The sequence below is a fragment of the Gambusia affinis genome, linkage group LG06 (assembly GCF_019740435.1).
Source record: "Gambusia affinis linkage group LG06, SWU_Gaff_1.0, whole genome shotgun sequence".
In the NCBI taxonomy this organism is placed as follows: domain Eukaryota; kingdom Metazoa; phylum Chordata; class Actinopteri; order Cyprinodontiformes; family Poeciliidae; genus Gambusia; species Gambusia affinis.
Genome location: NC_057873.1, coordinates 10,648,975 through 10,661,012, shown reverse-complemented (window position 1 = coordinate 10,661,012; position 12,038 = coordinate 10,648,975). Strand labels below are relative to the sequence as shown.

General features: G+C 37.4%; 1 protein-coding gene across 1 annotated transcript; it reads left to right on the top strand.

The window, feature by feature from the left end:
• The first annotated feature begins 1,790 nt into the window (after window positions 1-1,790).
• LOC122833052 (phosphatidylinositol transfer protein alpha isoform-like) lies at window positions 1,791-11,974 on the top strand. Its single transcript, XM_044120353.1, has 10 exons — window positions 1,791-1,943; window positions 3,773-3,803; window positions 8,766-8,911; window positions 9,170-9,261; window positions 9,474-9,481; window positions 9,560-9,634; window positions 10,741-10,818; window positions 11,486-11,563; window positions 11,664-11,774; window positions 11,903-11,974. The coding sequence occupies exons 1-10, from the start codon at window positions 1,927-1,929 to the stop codon at window positions 11,972-11,974; spliced, it is 708 nt and encodes a 235-aa protein (XP_043976288.1). The 5' UTR covers window positions 1,791-1,926.
• The last annotated feature ends 64 nt before the right edge of the window (window positions 11,975-12,038 follow it).

Sequence of the window (12,038 nt, the reverse complement as noted above, 5' to 3'; positions counted from 1 at the left end):
AAAATACTTTTTGAAACTATTTGTTCAATGTATAAAGTTAAGTGACTGACACAACTAAAACTACAACCTTTTTTCCAGGTCAACCAGAGAAAAAATACCTGAACCATCTAGTGTTAAAAAAATGAATTGCTTGTAATTTGCATTTATGAAACAAATGCTGGCTCCAGTCTTAGTCTGCAAATGATTTTCTTAGTAGAAACGATTGCTTGCAAACCCTAGTGAGTAGGAACATCTCAGCAAGAGAACTGTTGATTGAAACAACGGAAAACATAAAGTCCTTCCAGGAGTTCTGCAAAGCAGCTGTTTCCAGGATGTTTGTCTAACATTTTGAGAAAGAACTAGCAAAATTGGAAGATTGTAGTACACACACTTTTGATGAAGAAAACTTGAAGTGATTTGGTAGGAAACAAAAAATGAAAAAGGACAGAACTATTAAGAAATATAATGCTTAACATAAGCATTCATACACATAGTTGTCCTTCTGAAAGATTTATAACACTCTTAGAAAACATAGCAATTAAAAACACATACCATAAACCACTGTGACATACTGATGGTGTGAATGGACAATGAGTGAAACTGCAAACCAAACCAATAAAAAGGAAATAAAAATGGCAAATAAAATAAATGAATGATTGAATACAATAATAAAATGGCCTGAATAATTTTATAAAAAGAAGTATAATAAAAAAACAGGAATAGTTGAGATTCACATTGTGATTTATTACTTAAAAAATTAGCATAACTATGTCTTATAACTTTGTAGTTAATTCATTAGTTCTCTGGTGTAGAAAAGAAAGAATGAATATTGGATTTGTTCATTTAAAACTATGCTCACTATAAAAAATCAACAATGGACGTAGGTAAACAATTTTCCATTAAAATCTGTTTTATGAGCCATTTTTCCCATTTGTGATATTTATAGCTACTCTTGTTTTCCAGTTCAAGGAAATCTACATTTGGTAATGGCAACAACTGAGAGGCGAAAAACATTGTTTTTATCTTATTATTGTTGTATCTCCCATAAAAGACAAAGACGTGGTGATAAAGGGGTGAGGCAGTTCAGTAGAGAGCATGAGGTTGTGTGTTTCCAGAAGCACACAGAAGTACATGTCTAGAATATGGTCTGAACACGATGACCATATTGTGTGTGGTCATCGTGTTCAAAGTATCACTCGGAGTGAGTGATACTCATTTTAAACATAGTAAGAAATGCAAGTCACCCAGTTAAGCATATAGTCAGTATTAATGATTTCTGGATGACTTCAACACACCTTCAGGCTGAGTGATAAAGTGTTTTAGTCCCCAGACCAGCATAATAGAAAATGTGGGCTTTTTTTTGGATTAACACTGTTGCTGGTTTTATGTCAGGTTGGGTATACGTATCTTCTCTGCTAAATTGTACAGAATATGTTAGAGTTTGTCAGGAAATTGCTTCTGAACATCTATAATTCTTTCCAATAAAGGAAAATTGTTTAGCTATAAAGTATTCAGAGCGCCTTGGGACGCTGCCCATGTCGCTCATATCAGAAACACCGCCACTGCACACTGGGCATATCAATGGACTCTGGTTCGTCAATTTCACATAATGTCAGGGGTGGATATAAAAACATAGAGTAGTTTTGTAGTAACATGCACAATGAAACTACATTTTATTTGTGCGGTGCATACATTTGGTTCGTATTTCAGCCAGTAGCGAAACGTGTAGCTCGAGAAAAACTGGTAAAGCTGGTTGATTATTTTCCGACAGAACCTGAACGCAACTGCTAGTTACCTGAAACAAGGTGGGGACTCCTCCTCGGCCGCGCCCCTTCTACACACACGGCATCTAACAGGAAGAAAAACCCTTTCAAAGCAGTGAATGAACAGCTCGGTTCGGCTCATTCCACACTCAGACACGGACGTTTGGACGGAGGCACAGCCACCATGCTGATTAAAGAGTTGTAAGTACGCTTTGACTTTAAGTCGCTGCGTTGTTTCCATTTCACTTCGACCACTTGAAAAGTCTGCACTAAAATAAAATCTAATGAACTGCTAGTAAATTGCTAACTAGACTTTAAAAACGTAAAATGAATGTTTCATACTGTATGACTCGTTTTTACTTGCTTTTTTTCCCTCAAAAGCCGCGTCTTTTTACATATTTTAGAATGTAATCCCAGAGTTGTTAAACGCAGAACTTCGTTTAGATTTCTTCCTGTTTCTCTCAATTTTTTTGATTTAGCAAATGTGCAAAGGAGAATATTTAGAAATAATTGCGGTTGAACGCCTACGTGAGTATATGAAACTTCGGCTTAAGCAGGTTTACTAAATTGCGCCTGAAACAGCGGTATAATGGAGTTCAGTGTTGAAATTGGACTCCAGAGCGGTTTAATGAACAGGAAGACGGAGGCTAACGGAGCAGTGAGTTATTCCCCCACTCCATTTCCTTTCCTGAAACTATAATCCCACGCTAAAAAGAAGTATTATTTAATAAGATGTAGGATTGCATTAAATGAAACATACCGGTAAGTTTTCAAGAGGACGTTGTTGCTGCATTTCTTTAAACACTTTCCTTACAAGACAAGTGTTTGGGCTTATGAGCGCCTATAGTTGATCACTTCTTGTCATATGCACATTATTGCTGGGACGACATCCAGCTCTGACTGTCATCTGACCACGGTGCAAAGTACATTACCAGGCTGAGCCATGTTAATTACAGTCCCTAATAAAGCTGGATGTGCCTTTAGGTCATACTAGTGCTAGAAGAACATGAAACCATTTGAACTGTTTCTTTTCTTCTTTTGAATTCAAGCATCTGATCTTATTTTTAGCCCAGTAGGCAACAGGTTGATGCCTTTAAAGCTCCTCTTCCACTCTGATCTGTCTTATGAAATATTCAAGCTCCGCTAGACTGACAACAGTGAGTCATTAATTCACTATTGTATAGGAGGACAAAGAATGCAGACAGACACTCAAAAGACAAAGTTTCCACTAAAAACTCCAGACTTGTTTATTCGCTTTATGGGACACGTCTTGATTGCAGCTTCATAATTTCCTCTTCCTGCTCTTTTTGTTCCTGTGATAGTGGAGACTCCAGTAGAAGATCACATGCTTTGCTACCTCCCAGTGTACAGTGTGTATTGTATAAGTGCACTTTTTTCATCGACGTTCTGGTTGTAGTGTGCAAATAGGAAAAATAAACATATGTTTGTATCTTTTCTTCATAACTGTGTGATCCATGGGGCGAGGCCTTGGTTTTACCTGTTATTGATCTCAAGTCTTCCTCGCCTGTGCCTGACCAACCTTATCTCTCTGAGTCCTACTGTATATTTCAGCTCACGTGTAGTGGAAGTTAGATGAGTTGTGTGTTAAAGTGGCCCATAAATGCAGCTGTTTCCTCATCTCTGAGTGGACCATGAAGGTCATCCTTTCACTGTGGATTCAAGTGTGTGTTTTTTTTCTTTCCAGAAAAAGAAGTATATATAGTACTTAGTTTTACAATGAAACTCGGCTTAAATCTGAAAGTGACTTTTCCAGGCTTTGCCTTTACTGTACCTTCTTGGGAACTTTTAATTATCCTGGGTAAATATTAGTATTTGCAGATTGTACTGTTCCTCTAAACCCCACAGGATCATGTAGTCACTGTTAGAAAAGAGGAAACGCTTTATAATTTCTCTTTGTACAGATGTGATGTCTCAGCAGTAAATCTATAACTTGCGTGTTTTCATCGCTTCCCGCTGATGTGTGCACTCTAATGAGTTATGTTTGTTTTTCCTCTCCCTCTCTCTTACAGCCAGATTGTCCTGCCCATCTCAGTCGAGGAGGTACTCATTTATTTACTTCACTTTCAATCATATCAAGATTATTGATTTCAACAGACTGTACATGTTTTATATTTAGATATGTGTTGGATACTCTCTGTCTTTTATCTGCAGAATATTTTGTTTTTGTCGCTTTCTTGCACAGTCAGAGATACAGCTATCAGAATTTTGTGCCTAATTTTTTATCAGCAGCTTTTCTAAGGTGTAGGAATTTTTGCTCATTCTGATTTTGAAAATATGTTTTTTTTAGTTTTCCTGCCTAAGCAGATGGTGATTATTTATGAGCATAGATGGCTTCACATCACAGTGTGAAACAGCAGTGAATGCCGGTGACTGACTTATTTCAGTTTGTGATTCTGACCCTGCTGTTTCTTCAAGATGATTCATGTTGGAGAATATTGGTCACCGCTCTTGAAGATTAAGTGTTAGCCAGGAGTGTGTTTGGTCAGGGTTAATTTACCTTAATGATGGTTTTTCCTGAATATTCAGTTGAGCAGGTTCTGTTTCTTCACCTCTCCCTGCACTGTTAGATGAGTCCCTCCCTTTTCATTCATTGTGCATTTTAATCCAAATGTCATTTAAAACAGAGAAGTCTTTTTTCCTAGTGTGTCACACAGAGCAGAAGCAAGCATTTCACTCAAGCACGTAACCAGTTTGTTGTGAGACTGGCTTTTCCTCCCCTCAGTGTGACAAGTTGGTTCACCTGTTAGTTGAGCAACAGGGATGTTTACGCCATCTTGACTTTGATCACATTGGATATAATTTAGGGATACCATGTGCAATCCTAATGCTTATTGTGGATTTGCAGTTTCAACATTCAAAATCATCTCACCCAAATGGATGGCTGTTACCTGTTTTATATTTTGACAGAGTGGAGGTGAAGAGTTTACTTCCCAAAGTTGGATCAGCCATGCTAGTGGCTGACCTGGTTCCTATTACACTATGCTTGGGTCAGATGAATGTATCACTCTGACACAAGAGCTAGGCTTCTCATCTAGCGCTAAACAGGTAAAAAAGTGGAACCCTTCCTTTAGCTCAGGTTTCATGAAGTTTTCATCTGGGGAGTTACAAATTAATAATGCATGCTAATGCATCAAGGGTGTCTACAGTCAGAGAAACGTAGATCTCAGTTCTGGCCTTGGCTTGCATTATTGTGTTTTTATGGCCAGTAATTCATATCAAAATGATATAATATTCTTTCAGAATTACTGACTAACCTTCTATTTAAAATATTCTCAATTTTGAGTCAGTTGAATCTGTCATATTATCAGGTTTTAAACAACATAAATGGAAATAAAAAAGATGAATTGAATGAAAAGGGTCAGAATATATTGTACCGTATGTTTCGGACTATAAGTCGCAACTTTTTTCCCATGCTTTGAACCATGCGGCTTGTAGCCTGGTGCGACTTTTCTGTGGATTTTTCTTCAACCACCAGGGGGCTCTTTAGCAGGAAGTGAATCATTGTAAGACAAAATTGGAAATCAAAGAAGAAAGCGCTCATTTTTATTTAGAACAAGCACATGCTAGCAGCGGGCACGACAGAGAAATATTTTCAAACTCATACCCCTCATCATGGAAACCACACGAAGAAGTTCATATGATGCCGCTTTTAAATTGAAGGCTATCGATCTGGCAGTACAGATCGGTAGCCGCTGCACGTAAGCTCTGCATGAACGAATCCATGGTTCGGCGTTTTTAGACGTAGGGCTGCGTCCTTGTGAAAAACCGAAAGCGGCGGAGATACCAGCGGCTTATAGCTCGTACTACGTTTCCAGTTAAAAAAAACAACAACAACAACAAAAAAAACAACAACTTTGTGGGTGGCTTATAGTGAGGTGCGCTCTATAGTCCGGAAAATACGGTAGTTTAGATAATTGTGTCCGGTTTGTTGTCAAAATATGGACATTTTGGACCACAAGTCACAGAAAGGAATCAGCTGTTTCTGTTTAAATGTTTACATAAAACGTTAGTATTTTTGCGGTTGTAGCACATCAGTAATTTTCGTTTGAGAAGTTGATGCCATCATGCAGCTCGGCTGAATGAACATATCAAATGTTTATATTTGAAAACAGAACAGCATAATTAGCATTTTGCATCCTACACATGTTATTATTATTATTATTATTATTATTATTATTATTATTATTATTATTATTATTATTATTATTATTATTTTGCTGGTCTGGGATCGCCCTGCCATTATTAGTTAATCGATTGGAACTAATTTTAATCTAATGAACAATTGCAAGCTGATTAATTGTTTGCATCCCTACTCTATGGCAAGGGAGAGGAACCAGGACACGCTGTAGGGAATCAGTTTCTCTTTTGGCTTTGGATTCCCCCAGAGAATCTGGGTCAAGTGGGTGTGAACTGATCCCAGATTAGATACAGATGATGGCTGGATGTCTAAAATCTGGAACACCTAACAAATCCTACCTGGAAAACCTCAGAGAGCCACATTTGCTAAATTAATTACCTTGAATCTGTGATGAATCCAATGAAAAACAGGTTAAAATGGAAAGGCCTGACTAATTTTATTATTGCATCAAAAAATAAATTACACATATTCTGAATGGCAGAATGTTTATTCAGGTCTGACTCAAAAAGGAGCTTCAAATTTTGGTCAGATTGATACTAAAGTTATTCTGAGGTTTATTTGTATGACTCAGTCCTTGTACTGTGGTCATTATAGCTCTTGTTCAACTTTAAAATACACACCTTGTCCCTGTCAGTTTGTAGCAGGCTGTCTTTTTCTTTGACCAGCCTGTTGACGCAGTTCTGTGCCAGAAGCTGTAGCAGTTGTTGTTTTCTGGTTGCTACTTGCTGATGACCGTTTGTTTCCTTCTGCCTGCTTTTGTCGTTGGTAAGTCAGACTGGTTCTTCGTGGCAGGTAGCATTCCTCATCACAAAGGAGAAACTGAACATCCAGTGCTTCCAAAACAAGTTGTCGGGCCGTAGCAACGCCTTGCTTCTGACTAACAGAGGGTTTGTCTGAATCCAAATACAAGATTATGGCTTTTTATGTGTGCGTCTGGGCTGCTTGAAGCACCAGCTATAACAGTTCCTCTTCAACTGTAGCCCACTCGTAAGCATGCCTCATGATGACATAGCAGCTGCCCTGGTGGATCAGGCGTCTCAGCGTTGCATAAAACAGTCGACAAGCCTTTTTGTTTTGTCAGAGTGTGTGTCAAAACCGACTACACCCAAGGTGCAAGTCACCGTTTCCAGTGCCACAGCAGTTCTGCCTGACCTGGGAGGACGAAGAAGAAAGCCAAGTTAGAGAGAAGCTCACCCAGCTGCTTTTCCTCTAATAAAGCATTAAATTGGTAGTGGCTGTAAAACTGTTTATGATTGATTAGTGCTGCTCTTTATAAGCTTCTCTTACATAGCTCTCCTGTTATTCAGAGCACTTTGAATAACATTTTTGAAATATTTTCAACATGTATTATTTGTGTTGACTTCTAGAAGTGCTTTACATAGTCATCACGTTCTTCTCTGACACTTAAACAGATGTAAATCTGACTACACCTGAGTCGTGTTGGCACACTCCGAAATATTCAAAGCAACAGCTTAGAAAGATCCTTGACTTTAGTTGGCAAATGTAGCATCCTAGCTAAATGCTAACTTTGTAGCCTTGGCTGTCTAGCATGTGGGGATAATTAGTACCTCAGTGCCGAGATGTTTTGGTGACTCTGTTCATGAAGACAATTTTATTTAAGTGTGTTATGTACTTGAGGATAATCTTGCAAATCACCCTAAGCAAATTATTCCAACTGGTCAAAGATTTTAGGACTTGAGGCCAACGCAGAACTTCACCTCCCACAATCAGAACAAACTTGTGTGTAATTTTCATTTCAGTATAAATCCATATGTTCTGTGGGGGACTCAGAGGTTTTTTTTTTTTTAGTGAACAAATGACATGAGCTGCAGCTAATGATTATTTAACTAATAGATTATTGATTAGTATGATTCATCGGGTTAAAAACATTTGGACATTCAGATTTTTCATTTAGCCACTTAAGATTTTCTATACAATATTAGAAATGCATAAAGAAAGCTTTTTAAAATAACAAAATAAACATTTTATTTCCTAAAATGCAAAAAGAGAATTCTGGAGGGACCATGTGCTATTTGTTCAATCATGTAACAGTGATGGTGAGGCAGTGCAGGATTGTTGGAGTGTTTAACTGAAGCATAGTTTTGAAAGTGTAAGGAAATGTATAGAATATGTCAGTAAATATTGGTTAACGGCCATAGCCGCTGTTTAGCCCAAATTTATTTTTATATTGGTGGATCCCTAAGGGTGAAGGACCCCCATTACTTGCAGCTGTAATTGCATTGAAAGGCAGTTAGAAACAGAGGGCCTATTGGATAATGCATTCTAAATTTTTTAGATATTTATTTCTTACTCAATAATTATGTACTTCTGTTTGTTTTTTTTTCTATCACAGGAAATCAAAATAGAGTACCGGTACACGGTTTCCCCCAAAAAACCTGCTAAGCCTGGTGGTTGGGTGCTGGGGCAGCCATTCTTCCACTGGCCCATCGTGTTTTTGAGTAAAAAATGTTTAAAGTTGACAGGAAATTTGAATATATCACTTGATAATTATGTGTTCTTGAAAGATTGGAAGATTAATACCTGACCATCAACTATAAAGTATTTAAAAAATGCAAACATTTAAAAGAAAAAACTTAAATAACTAAACGATGCTTAGTTTAGTTGTTATTGCGATGCTTGTGAGGGCACAAGTAAAGTCTGGTGGCCCGCCAGGCTTATAATTCGCTGGGGGAAACCATGGAGCACATCGACATTTGTGGTTGTAATGTGAAAATATTAAATAGAAATTATTTCTTTGACCTTTTGTGTTATTCCAATAATGGGGGAAAAAAAAAATTCCTTATAAGTGGGTCAGGACTTATACACTTACACTTTTTTTAAATTGATTTCTTGGTTCTTTTCAGTACCAAGTGGGGCAGCTGTACACAGTAGCAGAAGCCAGCAAAAATGAGACAGGAGGAGGAGAAGGTGTGGAGGTTCTGAAGAACGAGCCATACGAGGAGAATGGAGAGAAGGGGCAATATACCCATAAGGTCTACCACCTGCAAAGGTAGGTGACCTTTGGTTAGCCAAACCCTTCATGCATGTCACAATCCTCTTACTCTGACTTTCCTTCATGTTAAAGTTACCATTATTGTCTCTAAATTGTGGTTGAACATTGCAAAAGCTTAAATTAATCTCCACTAATAAGTCTGTATAAATGTTACATATAGAGTGGGGTTTGTTCAATTTATACAGTATAAAAAGTATGACAACAGAGGACCATTTTTCAAGAAAAAACATTCACTTTGCATGTTTGTCTCTGCAGCAAAGTGCCAGCGTTCGTCCGCATGATCGCTCCAAAAGGTTCTCTTGAGGTCCACGAGAAGGCCTGGAATGCATATCCCTACTGCCGTACAAGTAAGTCACACTGCAGTGTACACATACAGCAACATGTGACACACTGAACCCACTCAAGTCCTTCTCAGTTGAACCCTGTTTCCCTGAGATTTAGATAAACCTCAGTGCAGAAAAGTATGGCCATGTTGAAATCTGCAGATTATAATTACATCTTTTTAAATTTCTTCTCATAATTCTTCTTCGATCACAATTCACCTCCTCTTCTGAAACAGTCCTTACAGTAAGTATTTGTGAATCATTCTTAAGTTGAACACACTAATATTCCCTGTTCACTGACCATTTTGTCCTGCAACTACAGAACGTCTATATGAAAGAAAAGTTCATGATCAAGATTGAGACGTGGCACAAGCCTGATATGGGTGAGCAAGTGAATGTAAGTCGCAATGTCCACCACTGCTATTAGATTTACTTTTAACTTACAGAAAACATTTAACCAAAAAGCCTGGATGTGTAGAGGGGAAATCTATTGGTCAGAAGCCCAAAACCTTTATGCCAATAGTTTCTGCAGCAATCCCACTGGAGACTAAATTACACACAATTGGGCTCACAGTTCAAGTCCAGGCAGACCAGGAGGAATGTGTGAGACTGTGAATTTAGGCCACAGTCATTATCCTTGTAAAAGTTAATGTTTTAAAATGGGTTATGACGGGACTTTTACAATCTTGTCAGTCAACTTAATGAACAGAAAAAGTGTACCACAATCTTTGATATAAACCCAAGAAAGTACTCGCTAAACCTTTTATTCGGAAGTGCTAAGGCAGGGGTGTAAAACAAATTTTCATTTTGGGCCACATCAAAAGTCTGAATGTTCTTAAAAGGCTGGTTGTGCCAGGATATAATGAAAAATCCAAATGAACTGTTAAAATATCAATAAATAGTGGTTCTTCCAGGATTTTGTGGTGCCAATTTAGAAATTTTTGTAAGGATTTTTATATTTATGCTAATGTATGATGTTAAATGTGACTTTTCATTAAGGACTATAACTTGACTTCAAGTAAGGCTGAATCACCAGTCACTTAAACTCAATGTTTTAGACCAATCTTGAGAAAATTTGCAGTAAAATTAGAGAAAATGTCGAGATTTGATTATTTTTGTGTGAATTTTGCAGATTTGTGAAAAACTGGAGGGGCTTATTGATGTAATTTATAGTTTAGAGCAGTGGTCCCCAACCACCGGGCCGCGCACCCCGGTACCGGTCCGTGGACCAATTGGTACCGGGCCGCGCAAGAAATAATTAAATGTGTCCGTTCTATGTATTGAGTCTGAAGGAGCTTTTATTTTGAAAATCCTAAACCGGATGCTGTCTGTTAGGTCTTGCCAACATACCACAGAATGAGTAAGAAACAACAGCATCGGTTGGTTCTACAATGCAGAGTTCATAGAGCATGTCTGTTTTGTAATCGGCTATTTGTTTTAATACTGCCACTTATTTGTCTGTTCAATGAAACCATGAAGATTTTTTTCTTCACTACTCTGCAGGTACATAAAGTGGAGAAATGGGATGCAGTTGAAGTTGTTAAAATTGACATTGCAGATAACAGCTGCATCAGTGAAAAGGTAAGAAAACATTTTAGAAACTTTTCAGCTCAGATTCTTCGTGATGAATGCTTCTAAATATAACCTTCAGAGGCCGTTTTTAGTACTTTACCTTTTTACAGAATGCTGTAAGAATAACTTGCTTCACATTGTTGCTTTCAAATGAAGCTAATTCTAAAGTGTACATGATAAATCTTCAGTCATATTTTCTGCAATTTTACTTTTAGCTCTGTAAATTTACCATAAATATTTTCACATTGCTAAGAAATAAAACATAAATTTTTGAAGAAATTCCAAAACATTGAAGTTATAAGGTCAGAAATTAAATCGTAATGACTTTGTTAATAGAAAGGAAAAAGGGTGAAAAAGCATTTTGATTGGTAGGTAATGGCCTATAATAATAAAGGGATAAAGATGGCACCATTTAGTTTGCCATCTGTGTCATATCTCTAACAGATCTGTTAGAGATATGAAGAAAAGAATAATGAAAAATGAAATTTCTGCTGAAAATACATATATCCAGATTTTATGCATGTTTTTCAATCTACTTGGATTTATGCAAATATATAAATAATAATACAAATGGTGGAACCCAGGAAAGTTGTATCTTTGCTTACCATTCAGTAAAGGAGTTATTACTTATTTCCTTGTCTTATTGCTATTTTACATGCTTCCTTGATTTTTACAGGACTACAAAAAGGAAGAAGATCCTGCCATCTTTAAGTCAGAGAAGACAGGAAGAGGCCCTCTGAAACCTGGGTGGCAGGTACAGAATATTATTTTATGATTAAAGTACCTTAAAGGGTTTTTTTTATTTACTTATTTAACTTATCTTGTTAATTTTTGCTTTTTGTCTAAATCTGCAGAATGAGCTTGCCAACAGCAAAAACTGTCCTCACATGTGTGCCTACAAGTTAGTCACTGTTGAATTCAAGTGGCTGGGACTACAAAACAAGATGGAGAGCTTCATTCAAAAAGTAAAAGAAATGTTATAATTGCTATATTTTGATTTGTTGTGGAAGTGGGCTTTTGCTGTAAAGTTTGTTGACTTCCGTTTCCCGCCATTTCAATTTCTGTCGTTTCCCACTTATCCCACTGTGTCCAGGTGGAAAAGCGTTTGTTTACCCACTTCCACAGGCAGCTGTTTTGCTGGATTGACAAATGGATTGAGGCTTAGTACATCCCTTCATACAAAGGAAATGACCTAATACAAATATTCTAAAACCAGCTTCTTTGGACTG